Raw genomic sequence first — 21,796 nt, forward strand, 5'->3', positions numbered from 1 at the left:
ATGTTTACAATTCTCTGAAGAGCTGTGCCGTTTTACCCTCACTGAGCATGCTTGTTCCTCGGTAAGTTTGTTTTATGTAAGCTATCAATCCCAGAACAAGATTTGGCTTTTGCTACACGAGCCTCCTGAAACTAATAGCCATAGGCTCTGAGACACTTTGCTTTATTTCTGTCTATTTCTTTCCAAGGCTACACATCTAACAGCCAGCAACTTGGTCACATTGATGAACTGCACACTGGAAAGCAACAGGACATACCCGACAGAGGTCTGGAAGCTTTTATTCCAAAAAGCTTCTCCTGAACTAGACAAGGCTCTTGAGACATTCGCAACCATGGTAAATGCCACATCATCACAAAATTGGTGTTTTCCCGTGCCAATTCTGTCAAACCAAAATTATTTTCCTAATTCCAGGCACCAGGCAACAGCAAGCCATCCTTGTCACATGCACTTGAGGCTCTCGGAGAGGTGAGAATTGCCAACTTCAGCCAGACACAACTGCAGAGTGATGACTTTGTCAGCAGCTGGTTCCAGACAAATATTCGTCCGTTTTTGGCCTCCACAACCCCCAACTTCCTGTTCTGCCTCAGCTCCAAGAACTTCAGCTGCGAGACCTACCAGACTGTGTAAGAGAACATGTGATACATTGCTCTACTGTGAACATTGATGGCAGATGAACCTGCCTATTTCTAGTCGGTTAGATGTTTACAGCCTTCTCTCAATATTTAGCATCAAGGCATTCAGCAGTCAAAGGGCATCCATGGACAGAGAACAACAGCAAGCTGTCTACACGCATTTCATCCGACCATTCCTTTCAAGAAATGACTCATCAGGTAAACGCAGGCACTCAGGCTCAATTAGGTCAAGTTTTGATGGCATGTGGTTGGTATACCCTGTCAATGTCATTGTTTCTGTCTTCTTCGCAGATCCTGGCTGTGTCTCCTTCAACAGAGGCAGTAAAGAGTGGCTTCAGGGCAACTTTGGCAACTTCTCTGGTTTTGCAAAACTTCGGGATCTGCAACATCTCTAATGCCAACTTCTCCAGCGTAAGTGGCGGATGACGGTTGTAATATTCTTCTTCCAAACCGGAATGTCTAACCTGTGGTTTTGCAATAGATGCTTTATGATTTTCATATTGATTCCCTTCCGTAGGCCGAATTGTTGCCACTGCTCACTCCCACTCAGGTGGCAGAGTTGACACTGAGCTCAGGGGCCTTGAATGACACCGACCACATTGACCGTGTGTTTGAGCGACTCCAGGAGGGCGATGCTCTGGAAAATGTGGAAGAATTCCTGACACAGCTGACAGCTAATGGAAAGGTAGGCCACCTTTGAAATCGGAGTAAGAATGGCAATCCTCTACATTAGTTGTCAAGGACTCTATCATTTCCAATATAGTGTTACATCCTTTGTTGCATCATGTATAGTGTAGTATGTCTTTTAAACCCTCTAATGTTGTCATTTCACAGGGCCCGGATTTCCAACCTGTTGTGAGAGACCGTGTAATGAATCGGACCTTCAGCATTATCAGTCCCAATTTCACACACTTTATGGAATGAAGAGCCTGGGGTTTGTTTGTGTATCCATAAAGATCCTGGTTCCTGTCCTCCCAAGTTCAGTCCAATTGATGATCAACAGGGGTAGGCAAACCGCAAAACATTTCCTGCAAAAAACTTCACAGTCGTGTGAGTTAGCACTTTACAACCAATACGCTTGCACTTGTTGCAGAGAGATCAACATCTAATGTGGTGGTACTACATAATAATGTTTCTTTTGCTATCCCATGCAGTGTGAGTGGGATGGTAGCAATGCTGCCCCTGCAATGTCCAAGGGACAACGAAAAGGGCATTGGAAAAGGGGCCCTTGCAAGGCTTATGCTGGTCAAATCGGCCAGTGTCATCAACAGCCAGGTAGGGCTAACACTGCTGGCACTCAACGTGTACCATGTGTATCGATGAAAAATAAAGCTTGCTAAATGGTACCCATGCTAATGTCTATCTACCTGCCTTAGTTTGCAGACACGGAATTCAGAGTGATGCGGAATGGCTTGAAGCATACTTGGGTGCATTTTCCCAACACGTAACATACTCTGACCTCAAAGCCTTCAACCTCTCTGCGGTAAGTCATACATTAAGCTAGCAATATTCCTTGAAAACAACCACACAGTATTCAGAACATGGAAAATCTGCACGCGGGAGTTGTTCTGGCACGTCACGGTGAAAAGCAAGTGGTATATCCTCTTTGTTTGTATCCTTAGATGGCAGTTGTGGACTCCCTCTCACCAGAGCAGAAGACTGAGCTGATATTGGATACAGACAGTGGAGCTTTGGAGGATGAGGCCTTCCTAAGGGAGGTGTTGACGAGCTTGATAGAGTCGCCTGATGATGAGGAGTTTGAACACTTTTTAATTGCTTTTGCAAAAGCCAACAAGCAGGTGAATGCTTAACTTTGGAATTGTTCTATTTTCATAAAAAGCGTGCTGGCAAGCCGGCCATGTTACAATTGTCCTGAGATGGTTACATTTTTGCAGAACCTGAAAAAAGGCCAGGAATTGAATCAAAAGCTGTTTAACACTTAAGATGTTAAAGGATTTGCAGTTATGGTGGCCTGACTGTTTTCCCCATGCATTAGACTGCAAAGATGAGCCACCAAACTTGCTCTAACCTCTACAATCATTTCAGGAATCTAAATGTTCTCCTGTGCTGAAACATGTATACTTTTATTTCCAGAAAAACATCACCCTCATCAAAAATCCAGGTGTACGAGACACAATCTTGAACCTGACTTTGACGGCCCTTGCGCCTGAATTTGAAGAATTTGAGCCTGAAGACTTTAAGATGTTGTTCCAGGACCATTTGGCTCCTGTCTTGGCGAGCCTCCACCCTGGCAGCTTGGCGGTTATCCCCAATAACATCAGCTGTCACTCCTACAGAGCTATGTAAGAGATGATATTTCTAAAGTCCACAGTTAGACATTATAGGTTTGCATAATGATGATTTCAAACGTTGGCACCAGACAAGTGACAAAGATTGATGTGCTCTTTCTTCAGACTCACTGGTCTTGGGCAAAGTGTGGAATCCCTGCCATTGCACCTTTCGGACAGCCTGAGATCAAGCATAAAGTCACTGAAGGAAAGATTCACACGTACGTTTCAAAACACTCTGCTAACAAACTTTTTTTTAGAAAACCCAATTACCATTACTTGTAACGATAGCTGTATTGATGACATAACTTCATTTACATTTTCTTCCAAACAGGTTGCTCACTTCCAGACTCCTTCATGGTGAGTTCATTAACATGGGGATATAACATGGAAAAGGCTTTGCAATAGTTGATAACAAATTTACAGGACACACGTTTGGCATACAAAAATGATTTATATTAAGGAGCTTCATTGAGCTATTTTTAACTTAAACAAACTTTTGCCACTAAACTAACAATTATGATTTGCTTTTCTCCAGTGCAAGAAGACCCCGGTCAATGGTAAGTCTGTCAATTACCAGACATTAAAACGTTGATGAAAAGATTGCATTGCAAAGGTACAATATCTGATACGCATTTTTGTCTTCTCACAGAGAACCTCATCTGTGCTGCAGTCAATAGGTAAGTGTATAGCAGATTTGTCCGGTGCTAGGTTTGCGGAGTTCTTTTACACAATCTAACTAAGGTTAAATGGTTGTTTTTCCCCTCAGATCACACGTCCAAGAAACACTATCTGTTTACAATTCCTCTGAAGCGCTGTGCCGTTTTACCCTCACTGAGCATGCTTGTTCCTCGGTAAGTTTGTTTTATGTAAGCTATCAATCCCAGAACAAGATTTGGCTTTTGCTACACGAGCCTCCTGAAACTAATAGCCATAGGCTCTGAGACACTTTGCTTTATTTCTGTCTATTTCTTTCCAAGGCTACACATCTAACAGCCAGCAACTTGGTCACATTGATGAACTGCACACTGGAAAGCAACAGGACATACCCGACAGAGGTCTGGAAGCTTTTATTCCAAAAAGCTTCTCCTGAACTAGACAAGGCTCTTGAGACATTCGCAACCATGGTAAATGCCACATCATCACAAAATTGGTGTTTTCCCGTGCCAATTCTGTCAAACCAAAATTATTTTCCTAATTCCAGGCACCAGGCAACAGCAAGCCATCCTTGTCACATGCACTTGAGGCTCTCGGAGAGGTGAGAATTGCCAACTTCAGCCAGACACAACTGCAGAGTGATGACTTTGTCAGCAGCTGGTTCCAGACAAATATTCGTCCGTTTTTGGCCTCCACAACCCCCAACTTCCTGTTCTGCCTCAGCTCCAAGAACTTCAGCTGCGAGACCTACCAGACTGTGTAAGAGAACATGTGATACATTGCTCTACTGTGAACATTGATGGCAGATGAACCTGCCTATTTCTAGTCGGTTAGATGTTTACAGCCTTCTCTCAATATTTAGCATCAAGGCATTCAGCAGTCAAAGGGCATCCATGGACAGAGAACAACAGCAAGCTGTCTACACGCATTTCATCCGACCATTCCTTTCAAGAAATGACTCATCAGGTAAACGCAGGCACTCAGGCTCAATTAGGTCAAGTTTTGATGGCATGTGGTTGGTATACCCTGTCAATGTCATTGTTTCTGTCTTCTTCGCAGATCCTGGCTGTGTCTCCTTCAACAGAGGCAGTAAAGAGTGGCTTCAGGGCAACTTTGGCAACTTCTCTGGTTTTGCAAAACTTCGGGATCTGCAACATCTCAATGCCAACTTCTCCAGCGTAAGTGGCGGATGACGGTTGTAATATTCTTCTTCCAAACCGGAATGTCTAACCTGTGGTTTTGCAATAGATGCTTTATGATTTCATATTGATTCCCTTCCGTAGGCCGAATTGTTGCCACTGCTCACTCCCACTCAGGTGGCAGAGTTGACACTGAGCTCAGGGGCCTTGAATGACACCGACCACATTGACCGTGTGTTTGAGCGACTCCAGGAGGGCGATGCTCTGGAAAATGTGGAAGAATTCCTGACACAGCTGACAGCTAATGGAAAGGTAGGCCACCTTTGAAATCAGAGTAAGAATGGCAATCCTGGGAATGGCAATCCTCTACATTAGTTGTCGAGGACTCTATCATTTCCAATATAGTGTTACATCCTTTGTTGCATCATGTATAGTGTAGTATGTCTTTTAAACCCTCTAATGTTGTCATTTCACAGGGCCCGGATTTCCAACCTGTTGTGAGAGACCGTGTAATGAATCGGACCTTCAGCATTATCAGTCCCAATTTCACACACTTTATGGAAGAAGACTGGTTTGTTTGGTTCCATAAGATCCTGGTTCCTGTCCTCCCAAGTTTCAGTCCAATGATGATCAAGAGTGCAACCGCAAACATTTCCTGCAAAAACTTCCAAGTCGTGTGAGTAGCACTTTACAAACAAATACGCTTGCATTGCAGAGAATTCAACATCTAATGTGGGACTACATAATAATGTTTCTTTTCATCCCATGCAGTGTGAGTGGGATGAGCAATGCTGCCCCTGCAATGTCCAAGGGACAACGAAAAGGCATTGGAAAAGCCTTGCAAGGCTATCTGGTCAAATCGGCCAGTGTCATCAACAAGCCAGGTAGGGCTAACACTGGCTGGCACTCAACTTGTACCATGTGTATCGATGAAAAATAAAGCTTGCTAAATGGTACCCATGCTAATGTCTATCTACCTGCCTTAGTTTGCAGACACGGAATTCAGAGTGATGCGGAATGGCTTGAAGCATACTTGGGTGCATTTTCCCAACACGTAACATACTCTGACCTCAAAGCCTTCAACCTCTCTGCGGTAAGTCATACATTAAGCTAGCAATATTCCTTGAAAACAACCACACAGTATTCAGAACATGGAAAATCTGCACGCGGGAGTTGTTCTGGCACGTCACGGTGAAAAGCAACTGGTATATCCTCTTTGTTTGTATCCTTAGATGGCAGTTGTGGACTCCCTCTCACCAGAGCAGAAGACTGAGCTGATATTGGATACTGACAGTGGAGCTTTGGAGGATGAGGCCTTCCTAAGGGAGGTGTTGACGAGCTTGATAGAGTCGCCTGATGATGAGGAGTTTGAACACTTTTTAATTGCTTTTGCAAAAGCCAACAAGCAGGTGAATGCTTGACTTTGGAATTGTTCTATTTTCATAAAAAGCGTGCTGGCAAGCCGGCCATGTTACAATTGTCCTGAGATGGTTACATTTTTGCAGAACCTGAAAAAAGGCCAGGAATTGAATCAAAAAGCTGTTTTAACACTTAAGATGTTAAAGGATTTGCAGTTATGGTGGCCTGACTGTTTTCCCCATGCATTAGACTGCAAATATGAGCCACCAAACTTGCTCTAACCTCTACAATCATTTCAGGAATCTAAATGTTCTCCTGTGCTGAAACATGTATACTTTTATTTCCAGAAAAACATCACCCTCATCAAAAATCCAGGTGTACGAGACACAATCTTGAACCTGACTTTGACGGCCCTTGCGCCTGAATTTGAAGAATTTGATCCTGAAGACTTTAAGATGTTGTTCCAGGACCATTTGGCTCCTGTCTTGGCGAGCCTCCACCCTGGCAGCTTGGCGGTTATCCCCAATAACATCAGCTGTCACTCCTACAGAGCTATGTAAGAGATGATATTTCTAAAGTCCACAGTTAGACATTATAGGTTTGCATAATGATGATTTCAAACGTTGGCACCAGACAAGTGACAAAGATTGATGTGCTCTTTCTTCAGACTCACTGGTCTTGGGCAAAGTGTGGAATCCCTGCCATTGCACCTTTCGGACAGCCTGAGATCAAGCATAAAGTCACTGAAGGAAAGATTCACACGTACGTTTCAAAACACTTTGCTAACAAACTTTTTTTTTAGAAAACCCAATTACCATTACTTGTAACGATAGCTGTATTGATGACATAACTTCATTTACATTTTCTTCCAAACAGGTTGCTCACTTCCAGACTCCTTCATGGTGAGTTCATTAACATGGGGATATAACATGGAAAAGGCTTTGCAATAGTTGATAACAAATGTACAGGACACACGTTTGGCATATAAAAATGATTTATATTAAGGAGCTTCATTGAGGTATTTTTAACTTAAACAAACTTTTGCCACTAAACTAACAATTATGATTTGCTTTTCTCCAGTGCAAGAAGACCCCGGTCGATGGTAAGTCTGTCAATTACCAGACATTAAAACGTTGATGAAAAGATTGCATTGCAAAGGTACAATATCTGATACGCATTTTTGTCTTCTCACAGAGAACCTCATCTGTGCTGCAGTCAATAGGTAAGTGTATAGCAGATTTGTCCGGTGCTAGGTTTGCAGAGTTCTTTTACACAATCTAACTAAGGTTAAATGGTTGTTTTTCCCCTCAGATCACACGTCCAAGAAACACTATCTGTTTACAATTCCTCTGAAGCGCTGTGCCGTTTCACCCTCACTGAGCATGCTTGTTCCTCGGTAAGTTTGTTTTATGTAAGCTATCAATCCCAGAACAAGATTTGGCTTTTGCTACACGAGCCTCCTGAAACTAATAGCCATAGGCTCTGAGACACTTTGCTTTATTTCTGTCTATTTCTTTCCAAGGCTACACATCTAACAGCCAGCAACTTGGTCACATTGATGAACTGCACACTGGAAAGCAACAGGACATACCCGACAGAGGTCTGGAAGCTTTTATTCCAAAAAGCTTCTCCTGAACTAGACAAGGCTCTTGAGACATTCGCAACCATGGTAAATGCCACATCATCACAAAATTGGTGTTTTCCCGTGCCAATTCTGTCAAACCAAAATTATTTTCCTAATTCCAGGCACCAGGCAACAGCAAGCCATCCTTGTCACATGCACTTGAGGCTCTCGGAGAGGTGAGAATTGCCAACTTCAGCCAGACACAACTGCAGAGTGATGACTTTGTCAGCAGCTGGTTCCAGACAAATATTCGTCCGTTTTTGGCCTCCACAACCCCCAACTTCCTGTTCTGCCTCAGCTCCAAGAACTTCAGCTGCGAGACCTACCAGACTGTGTAAGAGAACATGTGATACATTGCTCTACTGTGAACATTGATGGCAGATGAACCTGACTATTTCTAGTCGGTTAGATGTTTACAGCCTTCTCTCAATATTTAGCATCAAGGCATTCAGCAGTCAAAGGGCATCCATGGACAGAGAACAACAGCAAGCTGTCTACACGCATTTCATCCGACCATTCCTTTCAAGAAATGACTCATCAGGTAAACGCAGGCACTCAGGCTCAATTAGGTCAAGTTTTGATGGCATGTGGTTGGTATACCCTGTCAATGTCATTGTTTCTGTCTTCTTCGCAGATCCTGGCTGTGTCTCCTTCAACAGAGGCAGTAAAGAGTGGCTTCAGGGCAACTTTGGCAACTTCTCTGGTTTTGCAACCCTTCAGGATCTGCAAGCTCTAAATTCCAACATCTCCACAGTAAGTAGCGGACCTTGGTTGTAGAGCTCAACTCCCAAACTAAAACCAGTTGTTGTTCAATAAATGTTAAATCAATGTTAAATTATCAATTGTGTTACCATGACTACTTAAAACTTGACTTCCAGGATGTACAGCGACATGAACCCACTCGTCCCATTTTGTAATCTTCACGAGAGTTTGATTGTAAGACAAGCCTAGACAATCTAAATGTAACAGGCAAAGGGAACTTTTTTTCCGTTATCCAGTAGGTTGCAAAAAAATTTTTAACAACTAAAGCTTCATTCATTATAGATATTAAACACTAAGTACTTGCACAGGTCAGCTGAAAAAATGCCAAGTAGGTTAACACAAACAAGGAATTTGTCTTGGTGTTTTTGGTGCATACATACATAAAAATAAAACGGAGATAAAAAAACAATTTAAGGAAAACCATAATTATTCAAATATAGCAATATTTACATTGAATATATATGAAATATAGGTTTACCCGTTAAAATAAAAAATAAAAATATGTGTGCAGTTACAATGCATAAAGACCTTTAAATTATATTGGGAAACTGGTATGTACATTTCTTACACATTATTTGTGCTATGTCATTGGAAATAGCTTGCTTTTATTCCTTCAAGGCAAAACATATATTATATATAAATATAAGATACTGCAAAAACTAAAAAAGGTCTGAATCTACTGATTAGCTGCCGGTATAACATGGGAAGTCCAGTTTTTAAACGAGCGTATAACTGCATGCCAAGAAACGTTAAAGTTGGTGTTACTTACTGTAATACTGTACTGCTTGTCACTAGGTGGAGGTTGCATATCTTCTTACTGTCAGTCAGCTGGCTCAGCTTGCAGCAACTCCCTCACATCTAAAGACAAAGATGGATGTGACAAATATCATGAAAGTCATCAACCCTGTCAACTTTGGTGCTTTCTTTGACATCGTCTCACCAGCCATTGAGGTAAATATCTGTATAGCTCAGACTTGCTTTTTTGCCTAATAATATTCACATTGTTTAATTTTTCCAGACAAACACATGGCATCAGTATATTGAAAGATGTTCAAATTAAATTCCTTATAATCCACATGAAAGCAAACACTGCAGGAAAATTATGCCTAATATTAACCCGTTTCTGGTGCAATTTTTAAAAGTATATATTTTAAAGTCAAACTGAAACACACTTTCATCATAATACACTGAACTTTAAGTGAACAAATATTTACCTAGCTTAATGCAATGTAACACACCAGGTCTGAAATAAAGACTAATGTCACTAAGGCTATACTATTTTGAAAGGGATTTGAATTAACATTATGAGAGCCAAACATGAAGAAGTTGAAGCTGTTAGCTTAAGGTGCCTATTGTAGCTGGTTGAACAAGGTATCATAAAAAAAGCAAGCTTGTAGTAGCCTAGTTATAGTTGTAGCAGTAACATTAATAAGGCATTACCTGTGAACAACAGCAAACACTACATGTATAGGCTATAAGATGTATTCATATATTATCTTAATTAATAGCCTGTTGAAGATACCAGCAACAACTCGCTAACGCTACTTCTTAAGCTCACTTAGGCTAACACAGCTAAATACTGTGGCATTTCATTTTCAACATCTTAAAATTATTATTATTAATAATTACCTGCAAATGTCGAGGTTGGTTATTGTTGGTGCTGAATGGGGTGGTCCTGTTTCTTCAGTAGCACATAAAGTAACCAGTGAGCCTGCTTAACTCTCAGTCATACAGGGACAATGGAAGACTGGCTATTTTTCTTTGTTTATATTCACCTTATTTGGGCCTGCCCCTATTCCCACTCCCAGTTGAAACACATATGTGTTAGTTCTCCCCGGTTTAGCACTCGTAGCTTTGAGGAACACCGGTTACGGAAAGTACCAAAGTACAACGATCATCACACTCGTTACTTACAACTAGGGATCGACCGATATGGCTTTTTCAAGGCCGATACCGATACCGATTATTAGTAATCAAGGAGACCGATAACCGATATTTGGAACCGACATACATTTGCAGTAAAATAAATAATCTTGGTGCCAAAATGTAGAATAACACAAACTCCAACACAACTCAACACAACTTCTTTGAAATGCATTTAAGCATATATTATGTTTAATGAACTTTTAAACATCTTACAACTGGTTTTCTCTCTGTGCCCTTTTCTTTAGTGCAGTCATCTGCAATGAGTTAGAGAGACAAGAAGTGGGGCTGCAGGCTGACATGCTTAACTAACAATTATGCTTAATTTATTATATCTGTCTATCTAGCATAAAATCCCAATAAGCTGCTAGCAACTGTAAAACACTAGTGCTAGCTAATGTTTTGCAAACTATTAAAAGTGAGGCTATTACAGTAGACCTAACGTTAGTCTATTAGCCTCACTTCTAATATTTTGCTAAACATTTGCTAGATACATGTTGGTTAGCTAATGAGCTTCACATATCAACCTGAAAAACTGCGAGGCTCCACTCCACTCGCAGTGTACACCAGAGTGGTGACTGCAGCCAGAGAAACGGCCGCATCAGAGCCAAAGTTTTATCGGCAATTTGATAAGAAAAGGCCGATACCGATAATCGGTCAAATACGGAATATCGACCCCTATTTACAACCCAGTCTCACAGCATTTCGTGTTATAGTCACGAAATTAATTTAATCTATTGATTCGTGTTCACCAACACGATTTTCGAATTTCTTTCGTGTCACACAGAACGATTTTTAAAGCAATGTATTTCTATTGGTAGTATGTTTCGTGCCTGCACCACGTCTTTTCGTACGGTCGGGTCTTGGAAGGCCGGAAGCTGTGTGGTTTATAAAAACATTTTCTTACTCAATATCCTACCCTAAGCCTAACCCTTTCCCTTTTATTTTTAATTGTATAATGTCAGAGTTTTTTTGCTGTCCGCGAGGAAAATAAATGGGGCAAAGAGCCTCAGAATACTGAAATCCTTTTTTCCTTCTAATTTGTTATTATTTGGCACGAAACATACTATCAATAGAAATACATTGCTTCTAAAATCGTTCTGTGTCAGAATACTGAAATCTGTATTTTTTTAATCTGTTTTTCCTTCTAATTTGTTATTATTATTATTATTATTATTATTATTATTGCTTTTAAAATCGTTCTCTGTGACACGAAAAAAATTGTGAAATCGTGTTGGTGAACATGAATCAATAGATTAATAACACGTAACTATAACACGAAATGCCGTGAGACTGTGTTGTTAATTAAGAACATGTCAACAGTTTAAAATGACTCTATACATTACATCCATATGAAAGTTAAAGGTCCACAGTGTTGAAATCTATAAAAACAAGTTAACTTAAAAGACCAAATTCAATAAACATTGTCTGTAAGTCTGTCAGTGTGCAATTTAGCTAGGGTTTTTTTGCCCATATAGCTATGGGATTAGTTTTGTGTCATAAAGATAAAGCAACACTAGAATCAAGCAAAACTAAGACTTTAAGAGAAGAAAAAACTGAATCAAGCTAAATAAATTTAATTTCAAAAATAAAACTATAAGTTTCAAACAAATAATTTGTGTAATCATGTAAACTATAAATATTTTTTCTTTGTTTTAACAAATCTTTTTGTTTGCAGTTCTCTTTACTTCTTTCTCAATGATCAGACTTTTGCTTTCGCTGCAGCTATTCTCGTTTGCGCTCCTTCATTTTTTGTTTTTCGATTCTGACACAACTGTCCCAGGTGGGCGGGACTTTCAGGCGTGCGTCCCCATTGGCTACTCAGTTTCTTTGAGTGACAGCCCACTACACCACAGATCATACATACTCATGCAGTCCACTCGGCCACGTTTGTGTTGGTGCCTCCTGGGGAGTTTTCATGAAAATATCGGATTGCTGTGCATTATGCTTGTTGTGTAGTTTATACTTTATTCCAACTTTTAATATTTTAATACCTGAACACCTGAACACACTGCTGCTGTAAAATTATTTCCCAATTTGGGATCGATAAAGTGTCTGTCTGTCTATCTATTTATTTTATAGATAAAAATAACACATCTATGTATTTTCAAGCTAAAGGTGATACACAATATAAACTGTATACTGTTATTTTTCAAAGACATGTTACATTTCAAAAGCATATATTGCTATGTTTAGGACAAACAATTAAAGACTGCTTTAATCTAACAAATTCTGCAATATAAAAGTGGCAGATTTCTGCAATATAAAAGTGTTAGCTGTCACCAAATGTGTGGCTCTCAGAATTATTTGTATTTATTCTCCATAGTTTGACTTGCAGAACAGTACTGTGTTTACTTTTTGGCAGTGAATGTATTTCTTAGGCCGCTTTCATACAGCCAGTTGCTCTCACAGCTCCAAAGATAGCAAAGTGGTAGAACTTACCTTCTAGCCATAAATACCAACACAAAAAAAGGCAGTGTGGAAGCACCTTGCAAAGCCAAGGTGGAATCAATTAGATATTGACTCTTGAATGATCAGGTGAATATCATAAAATAACTCATGCCAACGTTTGTGTACACATTTATATTAATACTAATTCATATTTCCCCAGACTCACCCAACCAACTTCACAGTGGAGGTGAAATCTGCCTTCCTCCAGGAAGTATATGACAGAGGGAATCTGTCTTCTCCAGCTATCAGTGACACAGAGTTCCTGCTGTGGCTCAGGCGACTGAGCCCTCTTCTGGTTAACCTCTCTCCCAGCCTGGTGACTTCCTTATTTAACATCGGGAAGAAAAGGGGGTGTAACAGCAGCGAAAATATGTAAGAATTTCTTTAGAGGGTCATGGTCAATGTGATGATATGTATTTTTAAATTGATTCAGACTAATTTTTATCTGAATTTAGAATTACATTGCTGGACACACAACGCTTGACACTCAGCAGCAACACCCAACGAGAGATCTATACAAATATTCTGCAATCCCTTCAAGGTTTGTAAAGTTGATATATTTCAGTCTTTTATTTCTCTGGCAATATGTCTCAGAAACTAATAAAGGTTATTTTGTTTAAAACAGGTCCAGCGCCCCTCGAGTGTTACAGGGGTGGAAGCTTCTACATCTATCTGAGAAACACTTTCCACAGATTTGATTTTCCAGATTTGTCCACGTTCACGTCACTTCTGCCCCCAGCACGAGAGCCAGAGGTAATCAAAACATTACCTTTTTTGTATTCCCATACAGAGGATGAAATTAAGCTACCGCCCTTGTGCTGGCTTTAATACAAATGCCCGTAGATGGGGCGCTGTTCTAGTAGTTATATTAAAATATGTACAAGTTTTCCAACAATAAATATTTGTTTCTTTCTTACAGCTCCTAAGTACCATCAGCACCTCAGAGCTGAATCAGTTCCTCAGTCGACCCAATGTGATAGACAATGAATCTGACATCTGTGTCATATTCAACAACTACAACAACACTGCTGCCTTTCTAGAAACTGTATGTCACTCGACTGATTAGTGCCACTTAACTTACATTATAACTGATAAGACATACCATCTTTACATATTTGTATTTTTAACATCAGATTGGTGATAACAGCATAAAATACATAAACTGTTTAAAATACCATATGTTATACCAGCCTCTCGTTAAATGTGCAAATTCATGTGTATGCAATTAGGAGGATGTTCCAGATGATGTGAAGATGATGACCCTCCCCTGTGTTTGGCCTTTGGCGCTGAGCAGCAACAACCGTGACGAGGTTGATTCCTGGTTTGATGTGCGGTTAACTAAATATTTTAGATTCCTCACCAAGACCCTCATCAGCTCCAACGAAGTGCAGCATGCTTCATGTCTTGCCTTCCAAAAACTGTAAATCTCTTTTTTTTTCTCAGAGCGTTAGAAAACTCAGTGACAACAGGGCTGTCATTGAATTTGTTTTGCTTTCAATAGGGTCTCTGTAATGGGAAATAACTTCACATACAACAACTCTGAGTTTGGGCAGGCTGAGATATACACCACAATCAGCACCTATCTGGGAAATGGTAAGATTCATTTTTGAGTTGTAGATCTAAAGGATTTAATACTGACTTTCCAAGTCTAGTCTAACATTCTTAAGGTGGAGAGCACAACAGAAATTATATGTTTTTCTAGAACAAGCCTTTTTGATTTAGTTTTAGATAATGTAGTTCTTCAGAATATACTTTAGTAAGGTTTGATACTTTTTACTTTAAACGATAAAATAACACTACTAGCTTTTTATAATAAATGACATCCCTGTGCCCCTTTACATTTATTTGAACTACATTTCCATCACAAATGACTTTTGTGGCACATTAACTTTTGTAGCCATTATAGCCCTTAGGCTCTATAGGGATGGCAATGATGGCTGTCGAAAATCTATTTTTTGTATACAAAAAATGATTCCTAAAAAACGCTAAGACAATTCATCTTCCTGCAAAACGTATACAATTACTCCGATCAGCTTCAGCCAAAGCTGACTACTAGCCTACTTTGGGTTATGTGCCAGTTATGAAATGCATATTAACATGCTTACCAAAGATGGTTAACATTACACTGTATCTGCCAAATGTAAGCATGTTAGTATTGTCATTGTGATGGCTCAAATATTTAAAAAGATAAAAATGTCTCAAACCCTAATCCTAAATGTTTCGTGTTTCCCTGTTTCATAGGCTCTGAAGCCAGATGCTACAACGACAATGATGCAGAACTGAATTCTACCGCGTGGTTTGCCAATAACATTGGCAACTTTATGACGTTTGCCACTGTTGATGATATCAGCAACTTCATCTCCCCCAGTCAAGTATGTCCTGATATTTGTTTTAGTAGATTTACTAGTAATGCTTAAACTCAGATAAAGACATTGTTGATATAAGTAAACTAGACAAAGCTTTCACTTTACTTTTCAATCTAGTTTTGTTTCAAAAAGCAAAGGCATTTTGAAGAATAATTTATTAATCTATGTTTTAATATATTTTTCAAGGCTAAAGTTTTCATGGTCGACCAAGCCAACCTGGAGCTCTTTAAAAACGCAGCAATTCCACAAACTGTGATCGACTACTACATCTCGACTCTTTTTGAATTCAACCCCACCTTCAACCCTCTCAAGTCAGTATCCACTTATTTCCCAAGATATGTTTTTTGAATTGTCCCATTGCACCCACCCAGCCGCTAAATGTGGGCAGAATTAAACAGTGGAAAATCAACTTTATATAGGCTTATATATAGTCTATATCGGTTTATATAGTCCATTATACAGCTAAAATGCATTGCATATAATGTATGTACTGAAAAAACTTTGTGGTAAGCATCTAAACAGGCCCTATCAGCGTGTTATCTTCTGCCTAGTAACAAGTGGTTAATAACTTTAAAAAACCACTAGCTACTGTGGGAGGTTAGCAAAAAAGATAATGTTAGCCATGTATACAGAGCATCCAAATCATTTTAGGGATGAATATTTGTCCTTCTGTAAATATTCTTTTTTATTATTCTTATAGGGTTCCAGGTTCTTTCCTATGCTCTCCTGAGGTCCCAAGTTCAGCATATTCTTCTGCTAGTGAAGCTGACACCATCAAAATCTTGAAGGAGCTCGAGAAATCGTGCAATGGAACAGAGTATTCTGAGGTACCAGCTCCAATGATTTCTACAAAAAACAGAGATTGACTTATGCGTTAAACACAAAAATCACTTATCACATTGTTTGTCATTTCACAAACCTTAAAAATGCATAAATGGGGCTTTAGTCAAAATAAAACAGGAAAACAGCAAAAAAAGCAAACAGTGACGCAACCTAGTAAGGCTAAACATAAAATTGCAATTACCAGAATTGAAGATAAGTTTTAAATTGGGGATTTAGGAAAATGAACTTTACAGTTCCCAAAAAATGCTCCGACTGAGCCAGAAACCTGAATATAAACCACTGTGTCTCTCAGCACCTAAGAAGCCTGGTTAGGAATTTGCGGAACAGTTGAACATTACAATATACACCAAAAAAAACAAAGATATTACATTTCTTAACGACATGGCGGGGGTGGAACCTTATCAGCTTCCTGTCCAAAGTTTTAATTGCACAATTACAGTATAAAATATAAGTTCTTGATTGTTGTAGAATTTGCTTTTACCCTGAATTTACACCAAAACTTGGAGAATAAACCAGTAAACAGTAAAATGTCTAATGAGTTTGAGAGTGATTGACTATCAGCACATTTGTCATGTGTTTATTTATACAATTGTCCATTCCAGTATTGTCTTCTATAGTGTACTTCATAATTATACTACTTTCTATGCAGTGTATATTATACTGTGGACAGTACAGTATATTTCTACTACCTTGATAGTACAAATATACTGTGGACAGTACAGTATATTTCTACTACCTTGATAGTACTTTAAAGGGGTCCTATAATGCCAATTTTAAGGTTTCATATTTGTATTGTATGCCTCTACTGTGACATGTTTACATGCTTTAATGTTTAAAAAGCTCTTTATTTCTCTCATACTGCCTATGCTGCAGCACCTCTTTCACCCTCTGTCTGAAACCAGAGCCCAGTCTGCTCTGATTGGTTTGCTGGCCGCCTCTGTTGTGATTGGTCAACCGCTTAGAGATGTCCCGCCCCTTAGCCTCTCACATACTTATGGCGAATTTCCACTACAGCGTGGAGCGCGGTTTAAGCGTGCCGTACCCGGCCCGTTTTTTTATGCGTTTCCACTAGGCGTAGTTCCGGCTAGCGGACTTTTTCACAGTTTTTCTGGATCTCCAAAATCGAGGTTCTTTCCGGGCCAACAACCGGGCTGAGTATGCTAAACTAGTGAGAGAATCGCTGGCAACTACAACAAAATGAACATATTTTACCGTGATTTAATTGTAATACACGTTTCAAAATAATGCCGAGGTAACAACATACTGATACGGATTAGTAAAAACCATGAATTAATGCTATGACAAGTCTTCAAAATGCGTGTTTTCTGAATGGAGATTGGCTAAGCTAACGTTGTATATGCTCCGACCGTCCACACTCACAACAACGGCCTATACAGACATAAATAAACCAGCGACTGTATTCGCCATGACACAGACAGTCTGTGGTTTGTACTTGTTTAACTTTTGTCTAGTTTCTGAACAGATATGAGGAGCTGTGAGCTTGAGTGCTAACAGCTAACGGCTGATGTTGGTTTTGTGTTTCGCATTGAAGATGACGTCACGGCTCCGCCTACACTGCGTTACTATAGATACTACTGCAGTTCCTAAACTGTAATGGAAACGCAGCATAAAGTGAGCCTAGCGTAACAAGGCCTAACGAGGCCTAGCCATACCATACTAAGCCGAGCGAGGTCCTGCAGTGGAAAAGCGCCATTACAGCGCTAGTCAAAAGAAGTGCGAGTGTTACATACTGTAGTGATGTCACTATTTTATGGAAGTAAACAAAGGACTATAATCGAGGCACTTCAGGCGGTGGGGGGAATCTGTGGGAGAGAAACTCCCTCTGGGGGGAACTTTGGGATTTTAGCCTTTGCAGACCATTTACATTCACTTAAACCTATATAACACACGAAAAGCATAATATTGCCCCTTTAATGCTTTTTATACTGTATATCATTTAGCTTTTTATATCTGTAATATTCATAGACTTATATTATACAGATATATTACACTTTACTGCTTCTTTGCACTTTTGGTTAGATGCTCACTGCATTACGTCATCCCATTACTTGTGCCCTTTGCAAAATTGGATCTAATATAGATGTATGTACAGTTAACTTACCTTTGCAAGCTTGCTCACATCTTTAACTCGTTCCCCATCCCACTCTGACATCAAACAGGTATCAGCTGTTCTGGCATCCAACATCGAGACCGTCACACCGGAGACGTTTTCGATCTTGGGCAGTGCAAGTTCGGGCCTGAGCAACACCAAGATCTCTTCACTTTCCCCCACAGTGATGGTTTCCTCTCTGTCCACCCTCGGCACAGTCAGCACCTGGAACCAGGGGCAGGCCAACATATTTATCCAAAAACTTATTTCTTCAGGGTACTTGGTAAGGGCTTTACAATCCACGTTGTTGTAACTTCTCACTGCATATTATCCCAATGATTACACAGTTACATACTACTTAAACAATGACATGACTACAAATATTTATGATGCTGATTGATATGACTGCACATATTCCCTTGATTCTCCTTAGCAACAATCTTTTCTCCACAAGTGGTTTGTTGGGGAAAATTAACAACCCCTGGAATGTCAAAAATCAGAATCCAGTATACAACTAAGCCACGTATTAAGAAAAAGTAGATGCTTCAACACCCAACAGTGTTCTGATTTTCAATGTTGTTAATGAAATGTACTGACTCTGGCAATGATAAATGTATACAGATCAACGATGGATCGCGTCTGGAATCCCTCGGCACGCTCGTTGCTGGAGTTCCTTCAAAAACAATTGAGAATATCCCAGCCACTGTGCTATTCAGCATCTCTCAGAACACTGTCTTTGTTAACAACATGATTGCAGCCCCGACAGTCATCCAACAGATCTTTGTTCAAAAGGTACTTTTGATTCTCTCTCAACATTGCTGACCAAAGATAAAAAACATAATTGTTATACCCTGCCTTATCTACTGTATATTAAAGAGTAGCCTACAAACTACAAAGTTTAGGGCAGTGTCCATTGGCTACTAGTGGTGTGAAGGAAACTAAATATGTTGTCTTACAAACTGAAGGTTTTCTCTAAAAGTTTGGCGTAAGAAAACAGAAGATGAACAATACAGGTGCATGCTGTGCAGTCACATTGTATGCTATAACCATCCATTCTGCCAAACTCTCCCCAGTTCTGCTTTAACTCGGACCACAACACACACAGAGGGATAGTGACTTCATTTTATAATCGAGTAGACATATCTCCCCCAAATATTTATGTAGCAAATAGTTAGGTGTTGCTATATAAACCCATTGAATACCATTTATCCAATTTTCAAGATTTCATTCCTTGTCGACTTGGAGACTACCTATTTACTGGAGGTAACAGGAAATACTGTTTGTAAGACATGTTCCAGAATACCGGGGGATATAAATGTGTTTATATGCAGAAAATAGCATTCAAGAACTTAAACTTGTTTTGTATGTACTCACTCACTTACAGGAGTATTGTGTGATGATTTCTGATTTTGACTCTTATCTGTGATCTGGTAGATCATCTCTCTTGACCAAAGTGCAGCCAGCGTGGTGCAGAATGTCCCCGATGCCATGGCAACTGAGATTCCATCTTCCTCGCTGGTATTCTCTGGGCCTGTGGACATCAGTAAGATCAACAAGAAGACATGGACAGGAGAGCAGGTCAGTATGTAGCTCGACAGACAACATATTTAAACTGAAGCTGCAGATATTCCATACTCTAGAATGTATAAATTAACCAATCAGAATTGAGGACTCAATTAAGCCATGTAATAACATCCGAAAGGTACTAAACAACAACCCGTACACTACCTCTTACTTTATGTTCTGCTACATGTAGGTGGGGGTTAAACATAAACATCAAAGTCTAATCCAGGGTTGGAGTGCCTTGGTAGCTGAAAGTTTAAAGTGTAGTTAAGATTCTGAACCCCACATTTCTGTGTGAATGTTAGTCTCTGAGCAGGTGGCACCTTGTATAGCAGCCTCTGCCTCTGGATGTATGTGAATAGGTGAATGTTGACTTGTATATGTGTAAGCACTTTAGGTGGTCACAAAGACTGGAAATACATGCAGTAGATTATACACTAATGAAATGTCACATGAATACAATCTCCCAGGCTCGATTCCAACTGTGGGAACGTCATTATTATTATTTATTTCATACCCCTATTTAGCTTGTCGTTTTCATTCTGACTCTACTCATTAATCACTCAACTAAAGGCAAAAAATTGCCATATAATACATAGTAACTCTCCTGTTAAGACCCAAGGACCCCCTCGGCGGGTCCTTTTTTCTTTTCACGACACTGTGTCTCAGGGGATCTTAATATTTAAGAACCTATTAATGTGTTATACCAGATTAACGGGAATAATCTCAGCTAACTGACGATACAAACCATTTTTACCAAAACAAAACACAAGTCTCATAAGAAGCATCTAAATGACCCCTGAGCGAAAAATGCTAACGCACTTTGGCACAGAACTCAAGATAAAAGATACCCTTATTACTTATCGTAGCTGCACATACAAGATATTCGATTAAAGCTGAGGTTCCACAGATTATTTAAGTATATAGTATCATCACTGAGTGATCCGAACTCGCGACAGGGGAAGCAAACACAGACATCACAACACGTACCTTTACGGAGCATTTACGGGAGATCGTCTCACCGTAGCTGTCAATCTGATCAAAAGACTTGTTCAATGGCATTAAAACGAGAAAAAAACGCGGCTGAATCGGTTAATCCATAGGTTGATAATGTTTCTTTGGAACTGAAATAATTATTTATAATCCATAATTCCATTTTTATGTAAAAATCAGAGAGTAAAAGTTAGCTGCAAATGGTAGTCACCAGAGTTATCGCAGCTTCCGGTTTTGGCTATGCGTCAGTCTCACACACACACATTACCAAATAAGGAGTATGTGGGAGTTCCCCTCGATTCCATTGGCTCTGACGGTTAGAAAGAGATGTCAATCAGCAAAATCGAGCAAGGGGGGCCAGAGATATGGAAAATCCACCCAAATGACCCCAGAAGTGTTTTTTTGTTGCTAAATCTCTCTAAAAAGGTCAAATTTCACTTGTTTTGCATCAATCTTGATACAGGGTACTTATTATATGTTGTAGTTTGGATTCCTAAAGCTTTAAGTCTACCATCCCATCATTCAAGGGTGGTTTTCACTATAAGTAATTTTTTTTTTTTGGACGGACACAATAATTTACATTTTTTTACTGTGTTCAATCTGAATTTACTTTAAACTAAAAACATCTATATTGATTCTGACACTTCTACATCCAACTCACAGATGTAACCTTGCTTTGAGACCAAATATTATTAATTTAACCCTTTTAGAAGGGAAGATATGGTCATTTGTTCTGGGAATGTCATTTTCGAGCCTGAGACCTGAAAAACAGGCTCAGGGCTTAACAGGTTAATGTTTTTACCCAAGGTTATAAGATATAGGACTCAAAACACTTCAAGCTTTTCTAACACAAAGAATATACACGGACAAAGTCACCATATTGTAGCCTGTTGCTTTAAAGAGATAATTAATCAATTAAGTATTTGTTGACATTGTTCTGTCTGTTCTTCTAGGCGGCCATGTTTTTTGAGTCACTGGGCGAAACAGACTTTGACACCGAGAAGTAAGTGAACAATTTTCACAATAAAAATGTTCTCCCCACGGAATAATTTTCACGGTCTATTTACCTGTGTTATTGTGCTTTTT

At 39.6% G+C, this 21,796-nt stretch overlaps 2 protein-coding genes and 1 long non-coding RNA gene across 3 annotated transcripts; all 3 read left to right on the plus strand.

Moving 5' to 3' along the window:
* The first annotated feature begins 2,023 nt into the window (after positions 1-2,023).
* LOC117539712 lies at positions 2,024-13,901 on the plus strand. The gene is made up of 30 exons (XM_034205976.1): positions 2,024-2,115; positions 2,255-2,431; positions 2,727-2,935; positions 3,047-3,141; positions 3,255-3,280; positions 3,459-3,480; positions 3,573-3,600; positions 3,690-3,774; positions 3,901-4,047; positions 4,125-4,336; positions 4,440-4,543; positions 4,637-4,755; positions 4,861-5,028; positions 5,193-5,392; positions 5,488-5,600; positions 5,703-5,809; positions 5,949-6,125; positions 6,423-6,631; positions 6,743-6,837; positions 6,952-6,977; positions 7,156-7,177; positions 7,270-7,297; positions 7,387-7,471; positions 7,598-7,744; positions 7,822-8,033; positions 8,137-8,240; positions 8,334-8,452; positions 9,257-9,412; positions 12,996-13,151; positions 13,755-13,901. Exons 2-30 carry the CDS (start codon positions 2,255-2,257, stop codon positions 13,899-13,901), a joined length of 3,495 nt encoding a protein of 1,164 aa, XP_034061867.1. The 5' UTR covers positions 2,024-2,115.
* Positions 13,902-14,145: 244 nt separating this feature from the next.
* LOC117539746 lies at positions 14,146-15,175 on the plus strand. Its single transcript, XR_004568067.1, has 3 exons — positions 14,146-14,255; positions 14,337-14,428; positions 15,077-15,175. It is a non-coding gene; the product is annotated as an uncharacterized LOC117539746 (long non-coding RNA).
* Positions 15,176-15,399: 224 nt separating this feature from the next.
* On the plus strand, positions 15,400-21,717 carry LOC117539713. The gene is made up of 6 exons (XM_034205977.1): positions 15,400-15,512; positions 15,902-16,028; positions 18,225-18,437; positions 18,776-18,946; positions 19,589-19,732; positions 21,664-21,717. The coding sequence occupies exons 1-6, from the start codon at positions 15,400-15,402 to the stop codon at positions 21,715-21,717; spliced, it is 822 nt and encodes a 273-aa protein (XP_034061868.1).
* The last annotated feature ends 79 nt before the right edge of the window (positions 21,718-21,796 follow it).

This window comes from Gymnodraco acuticeps, unplaced genomic scaffold (genome assembly GCF_902827175.1).
Source record: "Gymnodraco acuticeps unplaced genomic scaffold, fGymAcu1.1, whole genome shotgun sequence".
In the NCBI taxonomy this organism is placed as follows: Eukaryota; Metazoa; Chordata; class Actinopteri; order Perciformes; family Bathydraconidae; genus Gymnodraco; species Gymnodraco acuticeps.

Excerpts from the sequence above, each read along its gene's own strand:
- LOC117539712 (XM_034205976.1), top strand. The coding sequence starts at position 2,255 with ATGGCAGTTGTGGACTCCCTCTCACCAGAGCAGAAGACTGAGCTGATA. Across the intron at positions 3,481-3,572 it reads CAAGAAGACCCCGGTCAATG|AGAACCTCATCTGTGCTGCA; the intron begins GTAAGTCTGTCA and ends GTCTTCTCACAG. Across the intron at positions 6,978-7,155 it reads CACTTCCAGACTCCTTCATG|TGCAAGAAGACCCCGGTCGA; the intron begins GTGAGTTCATTA and ends GCTTTTCTCCAG.
- LOC117539713 (XM_034205977.1), top strand. The coding sequence starts at position 15,400 with ATGGTCGACCAAGCCAACCTGGAGCTCTTTAAAAACGCAGCAATTCCA. Across the intron at positions 18,438-18,775 it reads TTATTTCTTCAGGGTACTTG|ATCAACGATGGATCGCGTCT; the intron begins GTAAGGGCTTTA and ends AAATGTATACAG. Across the intron at positions 19,733-21,663 it reads AGACATGGACAGGAGAGCAG|GCGGCCATGTTTTTTGAGTC; the intron begins GTCAGTATGTAG and ends CTGTTCTTCTAG.